This window comes from Amblyraja radiata, chromosome 47 (genome assembly GCF_010909765.2).
Source record: "Amblyraja radiata isolate CabotCenter1 chromosome 47, sAmbRad1.1.pri, whole genome shotgun sequence".
Classification (NCBI taxonomy): domain Eukaryota; kingdom Metazoa; phylum Chordata; class Chondrichthyes; order Rajiformes; family Rajidae; genus Amblyraja; species Amblyraja radiata.
The window spans coordinates 5,034,904-5,060,368 of NC_046002.1; the positions used below are offsets into that span (position 1 = coordinate 5,034,904).

At 49.9% G+C, this 25,465-nt stretch overlaps 2 protein-coding genes across 3 annotated transcripts in view; both read right to left on the minus strand.

Annotated features, from left to right (window-relative positions):
• Positions 1-763: 763 nt before the first annotated feature.
• LOC116968902 (hepatocyte nuclear factor 6-like) lies at positions 764-6,999 on the minus strand. Its single transcript, XM_033015885.1, has 2 exons — positions 6,095-6,999; positions 764-1,043 (listed from the first exon to the last, which is right to left on the minus strand). Exons 1-2 carry the CDS (start codon positions 6,912-6,914, stop codon positions 772-774), a joined length of 1,092 nt encoding a protein of 363 aa, XP_032871776.1. The 5' UTR covers positions 6,915-6,999; the 3' UTR covers positions 764-771.
• Positions 7,000-11,094: 4,095 nt separating this feature from the next.
• LOC116968904 (Golgi phosphoprotein 3-like B) overlaps positions 11,095-25,465 on the minus strand; it is a 30,167-nt gene continuing 15,796 nt past the window's right edge. Inside the window, exons 2-5 of one of the 2 annotated variants that reach the window (XM_033015886.1) lie at positions 23,045-23,176; positions 20,484-20,598; positions 15,549-16,833; positions 11,095-11,110 (exon numbers count right to left, since the gene is read on the minus strand). In XM_033015886.1, coding sequence (XP_032871777.1) covers positions 16,409-16,833; positions 20,484-20,598; positions 23,045-23,176 — 672 coding nt within the window. In that variant the 3' untranslated portion in view covers positions 11,095-11,110; positions 15,549-16,408. Of the gene's footprint in view, positions 11,111-14,621; positions 14,635-15,548; positions 16,834-20,483; positions 20,599-23,044; positions 23,177-25,465 lie in introns of those variants that run through there. The other variant, XM_033015887.1, reaches the window with a different exon arrangement.

The following is a 25,465-nucleotide window of genomic DNA, read 5'->3' on the forward strand; positions in this document are numbered from 1 at the left end:
GGGATCTTATAGAAACTTACAAAATTCTGAAGGGGTTGGACAGGCTAGATGCAGGAAGATTATTCCCGATGGTACACAAAAAAGCTGGAGAAACTCAGCGGGTGCAGCAGCATCTATGGAGCGAAGGAAATAGGCAAAGTTTCGGGCCGAAACCCTTCTTCAGACCCGTTTCACAGCAGTCCCACCAACATAGAAACATAGAAAATAGGTGCAGGAGGAGGGCATTCGGCCCTTCGAGCCAGCACCGCCATACATTATGATGAAGTCGGCCCGAAACGTTGCCTTTTTCCTTCGCTCCATAGATGCTGCTGCACCCGCTGAGTTTCTCCAGCTTTTTTGTGTACCTTCAATTTTCCAGCATCTGCAGTTCCTTCTTAAACAGATTATTCCCGATGTTGGGGAAGTCCAGAACTAGAGGTCACAGTTTAAGGATAAAGGGGAAATCTTTTAGGACCGAGATGAGAACATTATTTTTTACACGGAGAGTGGTGAATCTGTGGAATTCTCTGCCACAGAATGTAGTTGAGGCCACAGTTCATTGGTTATATTTAAGAGGGAGTTAGATGTGGCCCTTGTAGCTAAAGGGATCAGGGGGTATGGAGAGAAGGCAGGTACAGGATACTGAGTTGGATGATCAGCCATGATCATATCGAATGGCGGTGCAGGCTCGAAGGGCCGAATGGCCTCTACTCCTGCACCTATTTTCTATGTTTCTATGATCACAGTGAATGGCGGTGCTGGCTCGAGGGGCCGAATGGCCTACTCCTGCACCTATTGCCTGTTGTCGATTGTGACCTGTGTCCCCTCCTCCGACCACTTGTCCAGGCTCCGGCGGCGTGAGTTCATGAAGAAGTTGGCAACGGTGGATAACTCCAGGCCAAGTTGGAGGGCAATGGTCAGCTGGAGGTCCCGGTTGGGCCGCGGGTTCTCCTTGTAGATGGCCAGGAGGGTGCGGCGCTGCACGTCGGTGAAGACCAGCCGGTGCCTCTTGGGCGAACGATGATGCTCGACCCCTGCTCCCTCCTGCTCCTTCCTCCGGGAAGCTGCGGGAGAAAGGAGAAGAACTTTGAACTCTGAACCTAAAAAACACTATGGACGCAAGGAACTGCAGATGCCGCTTTACCAAAAGACAAGTGCTGGAGTAACCCAACGGGTCTGGCGGCATCTCTGGTGCAAAGACATAGAAACATGGAAAATAGGTGCAGGTGGAGGCCATTCGGCCCTTCGAGCCAGCACCGCCATTCAATGTGATCATGGCTGATCATCCCCAATCAGTACCCCGTTCCTGCCTTCTCCCCTGACTCTGCTATCTTTAAGAGCCCTGTCTAGCTCTCTCTTGAAAGTATTCAGAGAACCGGCCTCCACCGCCTTCTGAGGCAGAGAATTCCACAGACTCACCACTCTCTGTGAGAAAAAGTGTTTCCTTGTCTCCGTTCTAAGTGGCTTACCCCTTATTCTTAAATTGTCGCTTTACCAAAAGACAAGTGCTGGAGTAACCCAACGGGTCAGGCGGCGTCTCTGGTGCAAAGGAATAGAAACATGGACATGGAAAATAGGTGCAGGAGGAGGCCATTCGGCCCTTCGAGCCAGCACCGCCATTCATTGCGATCATGGCTGATCGTCCCCAATCAATCCCGTGCCTGCCTTCTCCCCGTATCCCCCTGATTCCACTAGCCCCTAGAGCTCTATCTAACTCTCTCTTAAATCCATCCAGTGATTTGGCCTCCACTGCCCTCTGTGGCAGGGAATTCCACAAATTCACAACTCTCTGGGCGAATTTTTTCTTCTCACCTCAGTCTAAAATGGCCGCGAGGGTGGGGGGGGGGGACGCGACTCGGAGTATAGTCGCATCCTCGCCAGGAGGCGACTGGGAAATGGTTTCCCCCTTACCCTACACCCCTCCCCCACTTAGAAAAACTAAAGAAGGACACTTTTAAAACAGACTAAAAAATATATAGAAAAACAGACAGACTGTAGGCAGAGGCTGCCATCAATGAGGCGCCCCTAGTGGGTTAGATATGAATTGTAGCTAGATAGGTAGAGAGAAACTACAGATAGTTAGATAGCAACTGTAGATCGATGTGTCTCATTGTCTACAACTCGTTTTCTCTTGGGCCACAGCGAACATTGACCAATATTCTTTGTCATCGTTTCTTCGCATAACTTTCATTCATTTGTTCTATATAGACAATAGGTGCAGGAGGAGGCCATTCGGCCCTTCGAGCCAGCACCGCCATTCAATGTGATCATGGCTGATCATCCCCAATCAGTACCCCGTTCCTGCCTCCTCCCCATATCCCCTGACTCCGCTATCTTTAAGAGCCCTATCTAGCTCTCTCTTGAAAGCATCCAGAGAACCGGCCTCCACCGTCCTCTGAGGCATGGAATTCCACAGACTCACAACTCTCTGTGAGAAAAGGTGTTTCCTCGTCTCCGCTCTAGATGGCCGACCCCTTATTCTTAAACTGTGTGTGGCCCCTGTAGCAGTATATCTCTACATTACCGTCTTTTCCCTCTCGTTTCCCTCTTCCCCCCCGACCGTCAGTCTGTAGAAGGGTCTCGATCCGAAACGTCACCTATTCCTTCTCTCCTGAGATGCTGCCTGTTCCGCTGGAGTTACTCCAGTTTTGTGTCTATTCACAGTACCTTCTCCAACCTCAAATGCCCTCTGAATACACATTATTGCATGAACATTGTTTGTTTTTTATTTATACGAGTTCCTGGGATGGCGGGACTGTCATATGCTGAGAGAATGGAGCGGCTGGGCTTGTACACTCCGGAGTTTAGAAAGATGAGAGGGAATCTTATTGAAACATATAAGATTATTCAGGGTTTGGACACGCCAGAGGCAGGAATCATGTTCCCGATGTTGTGGGAGTCCAGAACTAGGGGCCACACACAGTTTAAGAATAAGGAGTAAGCCATTTAGAGCGGAGATGAGGAAACACTTTTTCTCAGAGAGTTGTGAGTCTGTGGAATTCTCTGCCTCAGAGGGCAGTGGAGGCCGGTTCTCTGGATGCTTTCAAGAGAGAGCTAGATAGGGCTCTTAAAGAGAGCGGAGTCAGGGGATATGGGGAGTAGGCAGGAACGGGGTACTGATTGGGGATGATCACATTGAATGGCGATGCTGGCTCGAGGGGCCGAATGGCCTACTCCTGCACCTATTGTCTATTGTGTGTATACACTTTTTTTTCCTTATTTATTATACTGCTTATAATGTACTATGTTTACATATTCTGTAGTGCTGCTGCAAGTAAGAATTTCATTGGACATATGACAGTAAAATGCTCTCTCTGGATAGTTAGGAACCGTAGGGAGGTAGATGGCTTGTGTACGATTCGGTGGAGGGACATTGTGGATGGAACGGCCCGTTCCAGCACTGTAATGTCCCAGTTCCACGCCCTTTCCGGCACTCCGCCCGCAAGCCACAGGTATCTCCTAGTCCAGGTTGTCCTGCCCTGGGACACCTGCTCCCTCAGGTGTGATGGCCCACCCAGTCCCACAGCCGCACAGGCCCTGTAGCCGCAGAGGCCCTTCGGCCCGACTCGTCCCTCCCTGCCGGCCAACGTGCCCCATCCACAGCAGTCCCACCAACATAAAAACATAGAAAACAGGTGCAGGAGGAGCCCATTCGGCCCTTCGAGCCAGCACCGCCATTCATTGTGATCATGGCTAATCGTCCCCAATCAATAACCCGTGCCTGCCTTCTCCCCATATCCCTTGATTCCACTAGCCCCTAGAGCTCTATCTAACTCTCTCTTAAATCCATCCAGTGATTTGGCCTCCACTGCCCTCTGTGGCAGGGAATTCCACAAATTCACAACTCTCTGGGTGAAAAAGTGTTTTCTCACCTCAGTCTTAAATGGCCTCCCTTTTATTCTAAGACTGTGGCCCCTGGTTCTGGATTCGCCCAACATTGGGAACATTTTTCCTGCATCTAGCTTGTCCAGTCCTTTTATAATTTTATATGTTTCTATAAGATCCCCCCTCACTCATCCTTCTAAACTCCAGTGAATACAAGCCAAGTCTTTTCAATCTTTCCTCATATGACAGTCCCGCCATCCCAGGGTTCAATCTTGTGAATCTACGCTGCACTGCCTCAATCACAAGGATGTCCGTCCTAGGGTAGTGTTAGTGTGCGGGGGGGAGGGGGATCGCTGGTCGGCGCGGACTCGGTGGGCCGAAGGGCCTGTTTCCGCGCTGTATCTCTAAACTAAACTACACTAAAGTTCCCCCCTTCAGATTCAGCATGGTGAATTTTCCCTGCACACTCAGTGACTGCTGGTGGAATCCCCGGTGCATTAAAGGGACTATAAATCTACACCTGCCAAAGACAATCGCACAGCGGAAAGCATTGAAACCGCAAAATTAATCAAAAGCTGCCAACTTGCTTCCTCTCCGCCTTCATCAAATGATGCCCTTCATGTTTGCCGATGGTGATGTTGGCAGGAGGAAAACCAGCATGAGATCCAAAGATCGATCGACGCTGGAATCGCGAGCAGAGCGGCAGGTCTTTCAGCGGGTGCGTGGAGTTTGCACGTCTCCCCGTGACCCGCGTGGGTTTACTCCGGGTGCTCCGGTTTCCTCCCACCGCCCAAAGACGGATCCGTGCGGGTTTGTAGGTCAATAGACAATAGAGACAACAGGTGAAGGAGTAGGCCATTCGGCCCTTTGAGCCAGCACCGCCATTCAATGTGATCGTGGCTGATCATCCCCAAGCAGTACCCCGTTCCTGCCTTCTCCCCATATCCCCTGACTCCGCTATCTTTAAGAGCCCTATCTAGCTCTCTCTTGAAAGCATCCAGAGAACTGGCCTCCACCGCCCTCTGAGGCAAAGAATTCCACAGACTCACAACTCTCTGTGAGAAAAAGTGTTTCCTCGTCTCCGTTCTAAATGGCTTACCCCTTATTCTTAAACTGTGTGTGGCCCCTGGTTCTGGACTCCCCCAACATGTTTCCTGCCTCTAGTTTGTCCAAACCCTTAACAATCTTATATGTTTCAATAAGATATCCTCTCATCCTTCTAAACTCCAGAGTGTACAAGCCCAGCCGCTCCATTCTCTCAGCATATGACAGTCCCGCCATCCCGGGAATTAACCTGGTGAACCTACGCTGCACTCCCTCGATAGCAAGAATGTCCTTCCTCAAATTAGGAATTAATAATCTTATATGTTTTGGGTCGATCGGCCCCTCTGTAAAATTTCCCCCTAGCGTGTAGGGAGGGGATGAGAGAGTGGGATATCCTCGAACTACAGGGCAAGGAATAGATCGGATAAATGCTTACAGCGTACAAGATCATAAGGGGAATAGATCAGATAAATGCACAATCTTTTGCCCCAGAGACAGGGAATCGAGAACCAGAGGACATGGGTTTAAGGTAAGGGGATCAATTTAGTAGGAATCTGAGAGGCAACTTTTTCACACAGAGGGTGGTGAGTGTATGGAACAAGTTGCCAGAGGAGGTAGTTGAGGCTGGGTAAAATGATACTTGGAAGACGTTTCGACAGGTATCCGGTTATGGTTTAGGATTATTATTGTGAAAGGCTTGCACAAGTTCATAAGTCCTAGAAACATAGACAATAGGTGCATGAGGAGGCCATTCGGCCCTTCGAGCCAGCACTGCCATTCAGGCGGCATCTCTGGTGCAAAGGAATAGAAACATGGACATGGAAAATAGGTGCAGGAGGAGGCCATTCGGCCCTTCGAGCCAGCACTGCCATTCATAGTGATCATGGCTGATAATTCCCAATCAATAACCCATGCCTGCCTTCTCCCCATATTCCCTGACTCCGCTATCTTTAAGAGCCCTATCTAGCTCTCTCTTGAAAGCATCCAGAGAACCGGCCTCCACCACCCTCTGAGGCAGAGAATACCACAGACTCACTACTCTCTGGGCGGAAAAAGTTTTTTTCTCACCTCAGTCTTAAATGGCCTCCCCTTTATTCTAAGACTGTGTGTGGCCCCTGGTTCTGGATCTGTGGCCTTCCATTCCTACACTTCACTCCGACCATCTCCGGGGTGGTTCTGGTGAAGCGGTTTCCCCTCTCACGACCTTGTTCTCCTCTCACCCCTCAACGTAAAAAAAGTTTCTTACCTTCCAGCCTGAGATAGGACATCCTCTGGTATTCTGGCTCCTGCAACCAGCTCCACATTCTCCTGAAGGTCTCCCTCCCGGATTTGAGTTTGGTCCAAGGCTTGGGGTTCCTCAGGAGGTCGGACAGAGTTCCCTGTGAACGGCAGAGGACCCTCCGTGCGAAGACAGCCTGCGGGATGTTGTACCTCTTCAACTCCCCCATCACCTTGCGGGCCACCTCTTTGGTGTTGATGTCTTCCGATTGTCCGAAGGCTTGCACCTTGGACGTCCCTGGTGGTGAGGCTCCAGCGTAGGACCTGTGGGCAAGGAGGTCCACGTCCTGGTGGTCTTGAGCGAACAACGTTGGAGCGGGCGGATGCGACATCAAGCTGTGATCTTCTGGTGAGAACATTGATGTCGGTCCACTTGAGAAGATGTGAGATAGCTTCTCCACGCCCAGTTGGCCGGGGCAGAGCCCGTAGGGACCAGGTCCTTGGGTGACCATCGGTTGACCCAAGCCAAGACCCTTGAGGTGGAGGCCGTAGAAATCGGCGCAGCCCCCATTCTCCCTCGCGCAGGCGAAGCCGGCCGTGAGATTGTTGGGCAGGAGCAGGTCTCGGTATCTGTCCGCGGCCGGGCCAGGGTGGACCAGGGCAGAGTAGTGGCCAGCGGACGGGCCCGGCAGGGTCAGGTCTGGCCGGTAGTCCCGGGAGCCCGGTGCCGAGCCCACGCCGCTTACCGGCTGGGAGACACCCAGAGGACACTGGCCGTCTCTGGAGTGGGTCAGATGCTGCAGTCTAGCCGGTTCCAGCTCCGGCTCCAAACCCAGTTGTTGATCCATCTCCAATCTGGGCAGAGGATTCAACGAGGAACCTCTGCCCTTCCTTCCCTCCCTCTCTCTCTCTCTCTCTCGCTACCTCTCTCTCACTCTCTCTCTCACTCCTCTCTCCACCTCTCTCTCTCTCTCTCTCTCTCACACACTCTATCTCTCTCTTTGACACTCTTTCTCTCTTTCTCTCTCACACTCCCCTTCTCTCTCTCTCTCTCTCTCTCTCACACTCTCTCTCTTTGACTCTCACTCTTTCTCACTTCTCTCTCTCTTTCTCTCTCTCTCTCACACTCCCCTTCTCTCTCTCTCTCTCTCTCTCTCTCTCTCTCTCACACTCTCTCTTGCTCTCACACACACTCTGTCTCTCTGTCTGTCTCTCTCTCCCCTCCGCCCTCTGCTCCTTGCAGACGCCACAGACTGAATGGACATTGATTTTCACCGAGTGAATGTTGGGCCGAATCCAGACTTCTCAAAGTGGAACAGATTCTGAGATTAAATCAATGGGAAGGGTGTTTATCAGACCGTTTACACACTCCCACACACACTCCCACACACACTCACGCACACACACACACACACACACACACACACACACACACACACACACACACACTCACTCCCTCCCACACACACACACACACACTCACACACACACACTCACTCCCACACACACACACACTAACACACAGAGATACACATGCACACAGACACACACACACACACACACACTCCCACACACATACACACACACGCTCCCACACACACACACTCACTCCCCCCCCACACACACACACACACTAACACACAGATACACACACACACACACTAACACACAGATACACACGGACACAGACACACAAACAGACACGTACAGATACACACACTAACGCACACACAGATACACACACAGACACAAATACAGTAACACACACTCCCACACACACACACACACACACTCACTCCCACACACACACACTCACTCCCACACACACTCACTCCCACACACACACACACACACACTCCCACACACACACACTAACACACAGAGATACACATGCACACTGACACACACACACACCCACACACACTCCCACATACACACACACGCTCCCACACACACACACTCACTCCCCCCCCCACACACACACACACACACACTCACACACACACTCTCACACACACACACTCACACTCACACACTAACACACAGATACACACGGACACAGACACACAAACAGACACGAACAGATACACACACTAACGCACACACAGATACACACAGACACAAATACAGTAACACATACACACACACACACACTCACCAGTCTGAAGAAGGGTCTTGACCCGAAACGCACCCATTCCTTCCCTCCAGAGACGCTGCCTGTCCCGCTGAGTTACTCCAGCACTTTGTGTCTGTCTTCGGTGTAAACCAGCATCTGCAGTTCCTTCCTGCATCCTCTAAACTTTGCCCCTCTCTCCTTGACGCTGTACCCTCTAATCTTTGACATTTCCACTCGGGGGGGGGGGGGGGGGGGGGGGGGGGGAAAGGTTCTGACTGTCTACCCTATCTACGCCTCTCATAATATTTTAAACTTCTATCTGGTCTCCCCTCAACCTCCCACGTTCCAGACAAAACAATCCAAGTGTGTCCAGCCTCTGCCTGTAGCTGAAACCCTCTAATCCCAGCAATGCTATAATGGACCAGAACTGCACGCAATACTCCAAATGCGGCCCGACCAATACATACTCTGCCCCGGACCCATGAAGGCAAGCATTCCCCCATCTTTACTAAGGTACACAAAAAAGCTGGAGAAACTCAGCGGGTGTAGAAGCATCAATAGATGCTGCTGCACCCGCTGAGTTTCTTCAGCTTTTTTGTGTACCTTCGATTTTCCAGCATCTGCAGTTCCTTCTTGAACCCCTTAGAGATACAGCATGGAAACAGGCCCTTCGGCCCATCGAGTCTGCACCGACCAGCGATCCCCGCACACTAACACTATCCCACACACAAACACCAGGGACAATTTACACTCACACCAAGCTGATTAACCTACAAACCCGCACGTCTTTGGAGTGTGGGAAGAAACCGAAGATCTCGGAGAAAACCCACGCAGGTCATGGGGGGAGAACGTGCAAACTCCGTGCAGACAGCGCCCGTAGCTGGGATCGAACCCGGGTCACCGGTGCTGTGAGGCAGCAACCCTACCCGCTGCGCCACCGTGTGGTATCTACTTGCATTGCGCCACTTTCAGGGAGTTATGGACATGGGCCGCATGGTCCCTTTGTACATCAATGCTGACAATGTTCCTGCAAAGAGGTCCTTCTGCAGTTGTACAGGGCCCTAGTGAGACCACACCTGGAGTATTGTGTACAGTTTTGGTCCCCTAATTTGAGGAAGGACATTCTTGCTATTGAGGGAGTGCAACGTAGGTTTACAAGGTTAATTCCCGGGATGGCGGGACTGTCATATGCTGAGAGAATCCAATCCAATCCAACTTTATTTGTTAAGCACTTTAAAACAGCCAATGTTGACCAAAGTGCTGTACAGAAGAATAAACAAGACATCATAAACAGACAACATAACAGCAAAGTGCTTTACATAAATTAAATAATAAGTTCCATTACAAACCATAGAAAAAGGTTAAAAAAAAAATGAATAAAATGGACACAACACATTTTAGAGTTCAACACAAACGTCCCCCCACAACAGAATCAAAACTTTCCACTGTGGGGAAAGGCACCAGAAAGTTAAGTCCTCTTCCTCTGTGAGACGCCCGAGGTCGGGGCCCATTTGTGGCCTTGCAGCCAGTCCGATGATTTTCAGAGCCCTCTTGCTGTGAAGATGGAACTTCGGCGTCGGGTGAAACATTCCTCAGCGGCTTGGAGAAGTCTGGAGCGGCTGCCTCCTCCCTGGGGAGAGAATGGAGCGGCTGGGCTTGTACACTCTGGAGTTTAGAAGGATGAGAGGATATCTCATTGCAACATATAAGATTGTTAAGGGCTTGGACATGCTAGAGGCAGGAAACATGTTCCTGATGTTGGGGGAGTCCAGAACCAGGGGCCACACACACAGTTTAAGAATAAGGGGTAAGCTATTTAGAATGGAGACGTGGAAACACTTTTTCTCACAGAGAGTTGTGAGTCTGTGGAATTCTCTGCCTCGGTGGAGGCCGGTTCTCTGGATGCTTAAAATTCTTAAGAGAGAGCTAGATAGGGCTCTTAAATATAGCGGAGTCGGGGGATATGGGGAGAAGGCAGGAACGGGGGTACTGATTGGGGATGATCAGCCATGATCACATTGAATGGCGGTGCTGGCATGAAGGGCCGAATGGCCTCCTCCTGCACCTGTTGTCTATTGTCTATTGACCTCCCAAAAGGGACCACATCACCCTGATTCTGGCCTCTCTCCACTGGCTCCCAGTACGATTCAGAATCAACTTCAAGCTCCTCTTATTTGTATACAAAACCCTTTAACGGGCTTGCCTCCACCTACGTCAAAAATCTGCTAACCCACCATTCCACCTCCAGGTCCCTCAGGTCGGCCGACTTGGGGCTACTGACCATCCCGCGGTCCAGGTATAAGCTCAGGGGCGACCTCGCTTTTGCGGTTGCAGCTCCTAGACTGTGGAACAGTATCCCTCTCCTCATCAGAACTGCCCCCTCCATCGACTCCTTTAAGTCTAGACTTAAAACTTATTTCTACTCACAAGCGTTTCTTGAGGCCCTCTGAGGGAGCGCTGTATGTGTGTATGTATGTATGTATTGTTAGATCTATGTACCACTGTATGTAGCATGTTAGTTCCTGCACTGATGTAAAGCACTTTGGTCAACGGGAGTTGTTTTTAAATGAGCTATAGAAATAAAATTGACTTGACCTCACGCTTGCCTGAATTAAACTCTATCTGCCACTTCTCTGCCCATTTCTGTCGCTGATCTGCATCCGGCAGTTTACTGTGATAGCTTTCCTCACTGTCCACCAACCCTTGTGTAGTTTAGTTCAGAGAGATAGCACGGAAACAGGCCCTTCGGCCCACCGAAGAATATTATCCTGCACGCTAACCTGCAAACTTGCACGTCTTTGGAGTGTGAGAGGATGAGTGACAGGCAGACGGGCGGTGAGGAGGGAGGGAGGAAGGAACTGCAGATGCTGGTTTACACCGAAGACAGACACAAAATGCTGGAGTAACTCAGCGGGACGGGCAGCATCTCTGGGGAGAAGCCCCAGCTAACGTTTCGGGGTCTAGACCCAAACTGAAGAAGGGTCTCGACCCGAAACGTCATCTAATTCCTTCTCTCCAGAGATGCTGCCCGTCCCGCTGAGTTACTCCAGCTTTTTGGGTCTTGGCCCTGTTCCTGCCTCCCCTGCCCACACACACACTCTGAGCAGATCATTAAAATGTCACTACAAGTGTAAAAGTCTCATCCTCCTGGTGTGGGACTTGAACCAGGTTCACCAGGGCTGGACCAGGTCTCTGGGTACAATAATCCACTCCTCCTCCTCCCATAAACGGGCCACCTCTGCCACCTCCTGGCGGTTTTTGTTAGTGCGGGGGTGTGCCATCTGCCAATTGGACCTTCATAGAAACATAGAACATACATGCAGGAGTAGGCCATTCAATATGATCTATCATCCAAAATCAGTACCCCCGTTCCTACTTTCTCCCCATATCCCCTGATTCCGTTAGCCCCAAGAGCTAAATCTAACTCTATTCCCCTTGAAAACATCCAGTGAATCGGCCTCCACTGCCTTCTGTGGCAGAGAATTCCACAGATTCACAACTCTCTGGGTGGAAAAGTTTGTCCTCATCTTGGTCCTCCTTATTCTTAAACTGTGTGTGACCCCCTGGTTCTGGACTCCCCCCAACATGGGGAACATTTTTCCTGCATCTAACCTGTTAAGAATTTTAAGAAGGAACTGCAGATGCTGGAAAATCGAAGGTAGATAAAAGGCTGTAGAAACTCAGCGGGTGAGGCAGCATCTATGGAGCGAAGGATCTCCTTCGCTCCATAGATGCTGCCTCAGCCGCTGAGTTTCTCCAGCTTTTTGTCTACCTTTAAGAATTGTATATGTTTCTATAAGATGCCCTCTCATCCTTCTAAATTCCAGTGAATCTGTCCCTCCCCACCCTTTCTCCTTCCCTCCTTCCCCATCTCCACCTCTCCCCTCCCTTTCCTCTCCCTCTCCCAAGACACGGCAGATGCTGTAATGCCGAGTCAAAAACCAAACTGCTGGTGGGTGAGGCAGCATCTGCGGAGGGAAATGGAGAGAGGACGTTTTCCAGTGCGGTCCCTCTATTCCCAGGGCCATTTTAACCCACAAACCCGCGCGGGCACGGCTTTGGGAGGTGGGAGGAGCACCCGGAGGAAATCCATGCAGTCACAAGGAGAATGTGCAAACTCCACATCGCAGGCAAACGGGACGAGATTGGACACACTTGCATCACAAGAAGGGCTGGCGTAGTGAGTGGGTAGAGCTGCTGCCTCACAGCGCCAGAGAGCCAGGTTCGATCCTGACCTTCGGGTGCTGTCTGTCTGTGTGGAGTTTGCACGTTCTCCCTGTGACCGCGTGGGTTTCCTCCGGGTGCTCCGGTTTCCTTCCACATCTCAAAGGCGTGCTTGAGCAGGTTAATTGGCCCGGTGTAAAATTGTCCCCCTGGTGTGCAGGGAGTGGAGGAGAAATGTAGAACTTGTGTAAACGGGCGATCGATGGTCAGCATGGACTCGATGGGCCGAAGGGCCTGTTTCCGTGCACTTCCTCAGGACCCTCTCCAGAGCCAGCACATCCTTCCTCAGATACGGGGCCCAAAACTGCTCACAATACTCCAAATGCGGCCTGACCAGCGCCTTATAGAGCCTCAGCGTTACATCCCAGTTTTTATATTCCAGTCATAGTCATCCAGCGTGGAAATAGGCCCTTCAGCCCATCTTTATCACGCCAACTAATATGCCCTTTGTTGCAAATGGGCGGCCAATGGCCAGACTGCGGGCCTAAGGACCTGTTTCTATTCTCATGAGTTCAAGGAGCAGAATTAGGCTAATCGTCCCATCAAGTCTACTCCGCCATTCAATCATGGCTGATCTATCTTTCCCTCTCAACCCCACACTCCTGCCTTCTCCCGACACCCGTACTAATCAAGGATTTATCTATCTCTGCCTTAAAAATACCCAATGACTTGGCCTCCACAGCCAACAGAGACAAGGGAACACTTTTTCTCACAGAGAGTTGTGAGTCTGTGGAATTCTCTGCCTCAGAGGGTGGTTCTCTGGATACTTTCAAGAGAGAGCTAGATAGGGCTCTTAAAGATAGCGGAGTCAGAGGATATGGGGAGAAGGCAGGAACGGGGTACTGATTGGGGATGATCAGCCATGGACACATTGAATGGCGGTGCTGGCTTGAAGGGCCGAATGGCCTACTCCCGCACCTATTGTCTATCAGTGGCAATGAATTCCAGATTCACCACCCTCTGACTAAAGAAATTCCTCTGCATCTCCTTCCTAAAGGTATGTCCTTTACTTCTGAGGCTCTGCCCTCTAGTCCTAGACTCTCCCACTAGTGGAAACATCCTCTCCACATCCACTCTATCCAGGCCTTTCATTATTCTGTAAAGTTTCAATGAGGTCCCCCCTCATTCAGTGGTTCTGTGTGTGTGCGCGTGTCTCCGTGTGAGTGTGTGCGTGACTGTGTGTGTGTGTGCGCGAGTGTGAGTGTGTGCGTGCGAATGTGTGTGTGAGTGCGATTGTGTGTGTGCGTATTATTGTGTGCGTGCGTGCGAGTGTGTGTGTGTGAGTGCGTTTGTGTGTGTGCAGTGGCGGACTGGCCAGGGTGTCAGCTTGCCCGATGGCAAGTGGGCCCCCTATATCAAGTGGGCCCCTGATGAAGTGGGCCCCCTTTGTCTCCTGGCAACCAATATTTTGAGACCCAGTCCGCCACTGTGTGTGCGTGTGAGTGTGTGCGTGCGTGAGTACGATTGTGTGCGTGCGTTCGAGTGTGTCTGTGTGTGCGTGCGTGCGAGTGGGAGTGTGTGCGTGCGTTTCTGAAAAAAATCAACAAACACCTTCTGCAAATGCCCCTTATTTTAAGAAGTTGTAATTTAGTTTTTGTTAAACTAGGTTTAAATTTATTTTACATTATCATTGATTACATGGAAACCGGAGGGGGAAAAATAAAGAGATACGGTTCAGGTGAACCTGCGACCCAACAGATGACCAACACCTGACATTTCTGACTCTTGGTGGAAGGGGGCGGCCAAGATTCGAAGGTGTGAACTGCTTGGAATGTTGTCGCCTCACCCCCTGGACCAGAGAGCCCACACGTGGGGTACTCTGTCACCTCCTCCAACGCTGGCAAAGGGACTTCTTTATCCCTGGTCCCCATTTCCGTTTGGGATACGGAGAGTCCCGTTTGAGCTTTGGGGCGGAGAGGCAAACAGCTCGAACCTCACATACACACGAGACCTGTTCTCATCCCGATCAGAAATATCCGGAAAATAGTGGGATAAAAAGTAAATAAATGTAAAATTCTAGGTCCCATCTAAAAAGTGATTTGCTAATGAAAGCTCCTTTGACAAAAGAGATAGGCGAGTGTGTTTTCCACCCTTCCTTACGAGGGTTCTGACGAGAGGCTTTAGGTCCGATGTCAACTGCTTTGCGAGACACAAGGAACTGCAGATGCTGGTTTACACACAAAAAAGACACATCGTACTGGAGTAACTCAGCGGGTCAGGCAGCATCTCTTGAGGACATGGGTAGGTGAGGATTTGGTTTGGGGCCTTTGCAATCAGTCTCAACCAGAAACGTCGCCTGTCCACGTTCCCCAGAGGTGCTGCCTGACTCCAGCACTTTGTCTCTCTTCATTTTTATTCATTGTTTGAAAAGAGAGGCCGGAGATGTGGGGGGGGGGGGGAATTAAAGGATGTTCCTCTAGGAAGGAGATGAAGAGGAATCTCTTTAGCCAGAGGTTGTGGTGAATCTGTGGGATTCTTTGCCACAGACGGCAAGTCAGTGGATATTTTTAAGGCGGAGATAGATAGATTGTTGATCAGTGCGGGTGTCAGGTCAGGGGGAGAAGGCAGGAGAATGGGGTCAGGAGGGAGAGATAGATCGGCCATGATTGAATGGCGGAGTAGACTTGATGGGCCAAATGGTCTCATTCTGGCCCTATCGCTTATGATTTTCGGGTTTCTCGACCCGAAACGTCGCCCTTTCCTTCTCTCCAGAGACGCCGCCTGTCCCGCTGAGTTACTCCAGCACTTTGAATCTAAAGCCTCACTCGACTAAGGTTGTCTTGAACGGATTGCAACGGGGTTAGAGGCAAGGCAGGGGGAAGATTTACAAATTTAGACAGGAAGATCGCACTCTACCTCAGTTTAAATCTTGGTCAAATTAGCGTTGAAAGGAGTGGAGAGGAGACGGGGAGAAGATTTGGTTAACTTTAGGCAGGAAAGCAATCTCACTCTAGTTTAAATATTGGTAGCCAAGAATGGAATGGAGGGTGGGGGAAAAGATTTGGTTTGCCCTCAGGATCCTATCGTACAAACTTCACCCATTTATTGTGTAGGAAGGAACTGCAGATGCTGGTTTAAACCGTAGACACAAAACGCTGGAGTAACTCAGCGGGGATGGGCAGCATCTGTGGAGGGAAGGAACGGTCGAGACCCTTCTTCAGACTGAGAGTCAAGGGGGAGAGAGAGGGAGTCTGAAGAAAGGGGTCTCCACCCGAAACGTCACCTCTTGCTTCCCTGGAGAGAAGGAATATTGTCTATTCGAACTTCAAGGAAACTCTCTCTCCATCCCTCCCCCATCCTAGTCTGACTGCCCCCCTGATCGAGTTTGACCTTCCCCGAGCAAATAACAATCCGTTTTATAATCTCCTTGATCATCCCACCTGATTCACACCTCACCCTTCCTTATCTGTCTCCCTCTCGCCTGACTCCGTCTGAAGAAAGGGTCTCGACCCGAAACATCACCCATTCCTTCTCTCCAGATATGCTGAGTTACTCCAGAATTTTGTATCTATCTTCTCTCCAGAGATGCTGCCTGTCCCGCTGAGTTACTCCAGAATGTTGTATCTATCTTCTCTCCAGATGCTGCCTGTCCCGCTGAGCTACTCCAGAATTTTGTATCTATCTTCTCTCCAGATATGCTGCCTGTCCCGCTGAGTTACTCCAGAATGTTGTATCTATCTTCTCTCCAGAGATACTGCCTGTCCCGCTGAGCTACTCCAGAATTTTGTATCTATCTTCTCTCCAGAGATGCTGCCTGTCCCGCTGAGTTACTCCAGAATGTTGTATCTATCTTCTCTCCAGAGATGCTGCCTGTCCCGCTGAGCTACTCCAGAATTTTTGCGCCTATCAAAGGGGGGAATCAAAGAGGGAAGGCGAGACAATTGGTGGTGAAGGAATGCAGAAAAGACTTTGCTATCGAGAGTGAGTTCCCCCGCAGCCAACCGGCAGGCCCGCCGTCTGAAAGGGGAACGGAATGGGCCGCCGTTTGGGGCGGGGGGGAGTTTACTTGGTGAAGGCAGCCATGACGGCCCAGATCACCTCGTTGGCGTTGGGCTTGGTGCTCTCGTGGTCGGGGTTGAGCTCCAGCAGTTCCCGCGAGCGGGTGGTGGCCAGCTCGTACTGCTCGTCCAGCAGCGGCACGAAGGCGTTCTCCAGCACGTCCGAGCTGTGGGCCAGGAGGACCAGGGCCAGCAGGCGCTTGTCCATGCGCTGGGGCTCCTTGGTCCACTTGTCCAGGAAGGCAGCCTGCAGCTTCTTGATCAGCCGCTGCTTCAGGGTGTCGTTGGTCACCGGGTGGGTGGTCATGTCAAAGAGGAGGAAATTCTGCTTCTCCGTGGTCAGCACCCCCTTCTCCACCAGGCTCTTGGCCAGGCGCTCCCGCACGTTACGGATCTGGTAGTTCAGCTTCAGCGGGTTCCAGGTCTCTCCTGCTCCAGGGAACACAAGCACACAAGATGGAACTGAAATATCTCTCTTTTTTATTTTATTTTTTAATTTATTTCTGATCGTCCGATCAGCAGAGAAGATTATTGGCTGCAACCTTCCCTCCATTGATGAACTGTACATTGCAAGTAAGTAAGTACGTTTATTGGCCAAGTATTCACATACAAGGAATTTGCCTTGGTGCTCCGCACACAACATAACATACAGTGACAGTTAAGGGCCTGTCCCACGAGCATGGGACTCCATGCGGCAAGCGCGACCTAATGTGGTCGCTTGAGCCGTACGGCCTCGCGGGGGCCGGTCCCACTTCGATCGCCAGAGCCGTATGGAATTGTGCGGAGCTGGTCCCGACATCGCGCGGGGCTCCGAAAATCTGACCGTGTTTAAAAATTCCGCGCGGCAACGGCCTGCAGCCGCCTCGACGCCGTACGTCACGCGCTAACTTCCCTCGAACTTCAGGTCACTCACTCGACCTCCGCGCGGCCACTGCTTCCGGTTTGGTCACGCTTGCCGCATGCAGGCGCATGCTCGTGGGACAGGCCCTTTACGAATGACTCAGAAAACACAAAACATTAATAATAATAAAACATTAATGATAAAACACCATTGATCAAGCATGTGAACCAACAAAATACCACATCAAAGGGCCAGGAAGCGAGCGGGCAAGATCATCTCTGACCCCTCTCACCCTGCCCACAAACTCTTTGAATCACTTCCCTCTGGAAGGCAACTCCGGTCTGTCAAAGCTGCCACAAACAGTTTTTATCCACGAGTAGTTGCTCTACTCAACAGCCAAAAATCTGTAGCCTCCCTTTGATCTGGTATTTTGTTGGTTCACATGCTTGGTCAATGGTGTTTTATCATTAATGTTTTATTATTATTACTAATGTTTAGTGTTTTCTGAGTCATTCGTAACTGTCACTGTGTCATGTTGTTACTTGTGGGCGGAGCACCAAGGCTAATTCCTGAGGAAGTATATCTGAGGAAAGACATTCTTGCCATAGAGGGAGTACAGAGAAGGTTCACCAGACTGATTCCTGGGATGTCAGGACTTTCATAAGAAGAAAGACTGGATAGACTCGGCTTGTACTCGCTAGAATTTAGAAGATTGAGGGGGGATCTTATAGAAACTTACAAAATTCTTCAGGGGTTGGACAGGAAGATTGTTCCCGATGTTGGGGAAGTCCAGAACAAGGGGTCACAGTTTAAGGATAAGGGGGAAGTCTTTTAGGACCGAGATGAGAAAAACATTTTTCACACACAGAGAGTGGTGAATCTGTGGAATTCTCTGCCACAGAAGGTAGTTGAGGCCACAGTTCATTGGCTATATTTAAGAGGGAGTTAGATGTGGACCTTGTGGCTAAAGGGATCAGGGGGTATGGAGAGTAGGCAGGTACAGGATACTGAGTTGGATGATCAGCCATGATCACATTGAATGGCGGTGCAGGCTCGAAGGGCCGAATGGCCTACTCCTGCACCTATTGTCTATGTTTCTATGTGAATACCTGGCCAATAAACTTACTTACTTACTTATTTCGAACAAAATAAAAGAATAAAAAGCAAGTGTGAAACAGCAAACAAAAAAACAAAACAAGATTTTTATAAAGTGTCAGAAACAATATCTATAAATGAATGAAATCGCACGTGTCCGAAAAGGAGCAGGGAGAAGCCAAAGCTTATTAATTCCCACCCCTTATTCAACTGCTTATAATTGTCTTATACAAATTTAGCAGCTACTAGACTAAGTGGGACCCGTTGGGCTGGTCACCCAACAGAGAGACTGGGCAGCAGAGAGAGTGGCGAATTTAAAAAAAACATTAATATCTCTCTGATTTTTCACCGATGGGAAAAATCCTCTGGTCCAGTCCGGCGTAGGGGGGCTCTGAGCGAGGTGGCCAAAAATGACAGCCGTAATTGGCAGCGTTCTCTCGGAAATCACATCGCAGTGAGTCAAAAGCGGTCAAGATCTTACTTTTAGTAATATAGATATGTACACCATATGTACACCAGCAGCTATATGTATACCAAATTATTTACATTTATACACTAATCAAATTCCTGTTTAAGATGGAACCACCTAGGCTTGTATTCACTCGAGTTTAGAAGGATGAGGGGGGGGTTCTTATAGAAAACATATAAAATTATAAAAGGACTGGACTAAGCTAGATGCAGGAAAAATTTTCCCAATGTTGGGCGAGTCCAGACTGTCTTAGGACAAAGTTCCCCTCCAGAAGGGAGAAAGATTCTGACTAATACCCTATCCATGCCTCCAATAATCGGAACCTCCAGCTTTCCAGAGAAAACAATCCTAGACCTGGCGTAACTCAGCGGGACGGGCAGCATCTCTGGAGAGAAGGGAATGGGTGACCCTTCTTCAGGCTTGAGAGTCGGGGGAAATTCTTGCTATTGAGGGAGTGCAGAGTAGGTTTACAAGGTTAATTCCCGGGATGGCGGGACTGTCATATATGAGAGAATGGAGCAGCTGGGCTTGTACACTCTGGAGTTTAGAAGGATGAGAGGGTATCTCATTGAAACATATAAGATTGTTAAGGGCTTGGACACGCTAGAGGCAGGAAACATGTTCCCGATGTTGGGGGCGTCCAGAACCAGGGGCCACACACACACAGTTTAAGAATAAGGGGTAAGCCATTTAGAACGGAGACGAGGAAACACTTTTTCTCACAGAGAGTTGTGAGTCTGTGGAATTCTCTGCCTCAGAGGGCGGTGGAGGCCGGTTCTCTGGATGCTTTCAACAGAGAGCTAGATAGGGCTCTTAAAAATAGCGGAGTCAGGGGATATGGGGGGAAGGCAGGAACGGGGTACTGATTGGGGATGATCAGCCAGGATCACATTGAATGGTTCGAAGGGCCAAATGGCCTACTCCTGCACCTATTGTCTATTGTCAATACCGCCCCACCCAACCTCCTGACGTGCAACAAAACCAGTCTCAAATAGAATGATTCACACTGCCAGAGAAAGTGGGCGAGGCGGTTATAATAGCTGCATTTACATGACATTTGGACAGGTACAGAGATAGATGGGAAAAGTTCGAGCCGGATGTGGGCCAAATGGGACTCGCTGACGATAATTCTGTGGCTGTGCCCTCTGGTCCTAGACTCTCGCACTAGTGGAAACATCCTCTCCACCCAGGCCTTGTTTAAGAAGGAACTGCAGATGCTGGAAAATCGAAGGTAGACAAAAAATGCTGGAGAAACTCAGCGGGTGCAGCAGCATCTATGGAGCGAAGGAAATAGGCAACGTTTCGGGCCGAAACCCTTTGGGTTTCGACCCGAAACGTTACCTATCTCCTTTGGTTTCCGGCCCGAAACATTGCCTATTTCCTTCGCTCCATAGATGCTGCTGCACCCGCTGAGTTTCTCCAGCATTTTTGTCTACCTTTCATTATCCTGTACTTTTCAATGAGGTTCCCCCCCCCACCTCAACTTTCTAAACTCCAGGCCCAGCGCCGTCGAACGCTCATCGTACGTTAGTTAACCCACTCGTTCCTGGGACCTGTTCTTGTAAACCTCCTCTGGACCCTCTCCAGAGCCAGTGGCACATCCTTCCTCAGATACGGGGGCCCACATTTGCTCACAGTATTACCAAATACGGCCTGACGGAGCCTCAGCGTTACCTGTAAGTAGTTCGATCCAGCTCTGGACCGTCTCGGCAGGCTCCGTGGCCTTGATGTGCTTCAGGGCTTCGTCCAACAGGACATCACCGGTGGGGGCATCAGACTTAAAGAGGACCTGCGGTAACACGTGCCGGAGGGAAGGGGAGAGGGTTTGATTCAAGATTCAAGATTCAAGGGAGTTTATTGTCATGTGTCCCAGATAGGACAATGAAATTCTTGCTTTGCTTCAGCACAACAGAACATAGTAGGCATGACTACAGAACAGATCCGTGTGTCCATATACCATTGTATATATGTATATATACACACATGAATAAATAGAACAGATAAAGTGCAAATAAACAGATAGTGGGCTATTAATATGGGGAGAGAGATAGAGAGAAAGACAGACAGAGAGAGGCAGAGAGAGAGAGAGAGAGAAAGACAGAGATAGAGAGAGAGAGACAGATAGGGCGGAACTAGGCAGATACCCACCGATAATAAATATCCAGAAAAGAGCACTAAATTTTTGGAATCACCTTAAATCTAGCCCCCCAGATACCCTCCAGTTTAAAGCCCTTCAAACTCAAGAGGGGAACCCAGAAAAGAGTTCCCTGTGTCAGTTGGTACTGAGACTAACTACCCCTATCCAGTTAAACCCTGACCGGCCCCAGATCAATACTGACCCCCAATCACCAGTTAGAGTGAACCAAATTATCAAACAATGTAAAGAAACATACTTGGAACATTGGGATAAAGAAACCAAAAGCCAAAGCAGATTAGAATGTTACCGTTCCCTAAAAAGAGATTATAAATTGGCAGACTATCTCTCAACTGTTAGAGACATAAAGCAGAGACAGACCCTCACCAAATACAGGCTAAGTGACCACTATTTGGCAGTTGAAAAAGGAAGACAGAAGAGATTCTGGCAACCAAGAGAAAACAATATGCGGCCACTGTTTGTCAGATGAGGTTGAAACAGAGGTGCACTTCCTCCTAAAATGCAAACATTTTGACAAAACAAGGAAAGCATACTTTGACAAACTCAGTGTGGCAACCCCTGATTTTAAAGAACTAGATGATACATCAAAACTAAGAATAATCCTTGGCGAAGGAAATACGGCCCATCTTGGTGCACAATACGTAACAGCATGCCATAACCTGAGAGACGGTGAATGACCAACATGCACATATGGACGCACACACTAATCGACATTAACTAACACTAAGAAATTAATATTGAATTGCTAAACTTGCTATTGTGTTGTACTGCTTACAGCTGCAAGAACGTGTAGCATCAATAAAGGGCTATCGGCCTATTGCAAGTTTATGTACAGGGACATATCTATCCATGCACTGTAGACTTGTATTTATACTGATGCATTTCAAATATGGATGTCATGTTTTATACTTTGGCGATATAACAATGTTTTTTTTATCATGCCAATTAAGTTTTTAAATTGAAATGAATTGAATTGACAGAGAGAGACAGACAGAGAGAGAGAGTCACTGAATCCTTTCAACTGTAGATACAGCACGGAAACAGGCCCTTCGGCCCACCAGGTCCGTGCCGACCAGTGATCACCCCGTACACTAGCACTATCCTACTCGCGCTAGGGGACCAATTAACCTACAAACCTGCACGTCTTTGGAGTGTGGGAGGGAACCGGAGCACCCGGAGGAGAACGTGCAAACTCCATACAGACAGCACCCGAGGGCAGGATCGAACCGGGGCCTCTGGCGCTGTGAGGCAGTGGTTCACGTCGAACGAGCTGCTGGTAATCTGACGGCCCGCGCTCATCGTTCTGGGGCCCAGCCCGCCATCAACCTGCCCTTCACACCCAACCCCCAGCGGGCTTGTGTTCACTGGGGTTTAGAAAGATGAGCCGGGATCTTAATAGAAACATATAAAATCCTGAAGGGATTGGACAGGCTAGATGCAGGAAACATGTTTTCGATGTTGGATGGGGGGGGGGGGGGGGGGGAGTCCAGAACCAGGGGCCACACACAGTTTAAGATTAAGGGTTCAAAAGGGAACTGCAGATGCTGGAATATCGAAGGTACACAAAATTGCTGGGGAAACTCAGCGGGTGCAGCAGCATCTATGGAGCGAAGGAAATAGGCGACGTTTCGGGCCGAAACCCTTCTTCAGACCTACTTCAGAGTCTGAAGAAGGGTTTCGGCCCGAAACGTCGCCTATTTCCTTCGCTCCATAGATGCTGCTGCACCCGCTGAGTTTCCCCAGCAATTTTGTGTACCTTTAAGATTAAGGGATCGGCCATTTAGGACTGAGAGATTCCACCCAGAGAGTTGTGAATCTGTGGAATTCTCTGCCACAGAAGGCAGTGGAGGCCGATTCACTGGATGTTTTCAAGAGAGAGTTAGATTTAGCTCTTAGGGCTAACGGAATCAAGGGATATGGGGAGAAAGCAGGAACGGGGTTACTGATTGTGGATGATCAGCCGTGATCATAATGAATGGCGGTGCTGGCTGGAAGGGCCGACTCCTGCACCTGTTTATGTTTCTATGTTAAGGGGGGGGTCTGCTTCCCTTCACCCCCCCACCCGTCTTGGGTGACTAACCTTGCGATTGAGCAGGCATTTCCTGCGCATGGTTGCGGGCTCCAGCTGGATGCGACCACGCAGCGACAGCTCCACCAGGATGCACCCGCGCAGCCCGGCAGAGATGCAGTCGTTCCAGAACGAGGTGTAGCCCTGCACGGGAGGGAGAGAGAGAGATGTCAATGGAGATGGGGGAGTTGGAGAGAGAGAGAGAGAGATGCAGGGGTCAATGGTGATGGGGGAGTTGGAGAGAGATAGTTAGAGAGAGGCAGAGAGATAGAGACAGAGGGTGGCATCGATGCAGATTGAGAGGCAGAGGAGAGAGGGAGAGAGAAAGAGAGGGAGGTACAGAGGCAGAGAGAGGAGATAAGGGAGAGAGAGATAGAGAGACTGGGAGAGAGAGAGAGGCAGAGATAGAGAGAGTCATAGAGTGATACAGTGTAGAAACAGGCCCTTCGGCCCAACTTGCCCACGCCAACCAACACGTCCCATCTACACTAGTCCCACCCGCCTGCGTTTGGCCCATATCCCTCCAAACCTGGCCTATCCAAGTACCTGTCTAGCTGCTTCTTAAACGCTGCGATGGTCCCCGTTAGAGACCGAGAGGCAGAGAGAGAGTTGAAGATGTGGAATTCATCCACCATTCTCTAAGCCGTGGTCTCATCGAGTTATATCATGGACGATTGATCCACCACCTACATCTCTCTGCCATGTCTCCACAAGGCTGTACAGAGAAGTGAGATCAAGTCAGGCCTCACCGCGCCAAAGGCCCGGGCACGATCCCGACCACAGGCGCTGTCTGTACGGAGTTTGCACGTTCTCCCCGTGGGTTTTCTCCCAGATCTTCGGTTTCCTCCCACACTCCAAAGACGTGCAGGTTTGTAGGTTAATTGGCTTGGTGTAAGTGTAAATTGTGTGTGTGTGTGTGTAGGATAGTGTTGATGTGCGGGGGGATCGCTGGCCGGCACGGACTCGATGGGCCGAAGGGCCAGTTTCCGCGCTGTGTCTCTAAACTAAACTAAGCAGGTGCTACAAATGCCTCAGAGATGAAAGCAAGTAGCTCGTGGTCAAAGGTGAAACAGGGTGCGGTGCAGGATGTAAACACATTGAAAACGGCTGGTTCTAAAATGGTGCAGAGTAGAACTACTGTGTAGAAACATTGTCTGTGTCCCAGAGCAGCCAGCGTTTCCCCAACTCCATCTGTGAATGTGTGTGTGTGAAACTGTGTGTGTGTATGTAACTGTGTGTGTGTGTGAAACTGTGCGTGTGTGTGTGTGGATGTAACTGTGTGTGTGTGTGTGTATGTAACTGTGTGTGTGCGCGTGTGTATGTAACTGTATGTGAAACTGTGTGTGTGTATGTAATTGTGTGTGTGTGAAACTGTGTGTGTGTATGTAACTGTGTGTGTGTGTGCGTGCGTGTATGTAACTGTGTGTGCGTGAAACTGTGTGTGTGTTTATGTGTGTGTGTGTGTCTCTGTCACTGTGCACGAGTGAGAACTAGTGTGTGTGTGGGTGTGTGTGTTTGTGAGTGTGTGAAACTTTATGTGTGTGTGAGAAACTGTGTGTGTGTGTGTGACTGTCGTTGTCACTGTGTACCAGTGAGAACTAGTGTGTGTGTGTGTGTGTGTCCGGGTGGAGTCTGCACGTTCTCCCCGTGATCTGCGTGGGTTTTCCCCGGGTGCTCCGGTTTCCTCCCACACTCCAAAGACGTGCGGGTTTGGTGGTTAATAAGCTTGGAATAAGTGTAAATTGTCTCTGGTGTGTGTAGGATAGTGTTAGTGAGCGGGGACCGCTGGTCGGCGCGGACTTGGTGGGTCGACAGGGCCTTATCCGCGCTGTATCTCTAAACTAAACCGGGTTATATCAATGGGTCGATGGTGGAAAGGGTCAAGAGCTTCAAATTCCTGGGCGTGCACATTTCCGAAGATCTCTCCTGGTCCCAGAACACTGATGCAATTATAAAGAAAGCACATCAGCACCTCTACTTCCTGAGAAGATTACGGAGAGTCTGTTTGTCAAGGAGGACTCTCTCGAACTTCTACAGGTGCACAGTGGAGAGCATGCTGACCGGTTGCATCGTGGCCTGGTTCGGCAACTTGAGCGGCCAGGAGCGGAAAAGAATGCAGAAAGTTGTAAATACTGCCTAGTCCATCATCGGCTACCATCGAGGGGATCTATCGCAGTCGCTGCCTCAAAAAGGCTGGCAGCATCATCAAGGACCCACACCATCCTGGCCACACACTCATCTCTCCGCTGCCTTCAGGTAGAAGATACAGGAGCCTGAAATCTACAACATCCAGGTTCAGGAATAGCTGCTTCCCCACCTATCAGACTATTACCATAACCATATAACCATATAACAATTACAGCACGGAAACTATTAAACTCAACTCATACAAAATCTGAACTTTAATTAGCCTACTGCACTTTATATGCTTAT

Coding starts and splice junctions, on each gene's coding strand:
- LOC116968902 (XM_033015885.1), bottom strand. CDS start 6,914: ATGGATCAACAACTGGGTTTGGAGCCGGAGCTGGAACCGGCTAGACTG. Junction 1,044..6,094: donor GTCCTATCTCAGGCTGGAAG/GTAAGAAACTTT, acceptor TTTCTCCCGCAG/CTTCCCGGAGGAAGGAGCAG.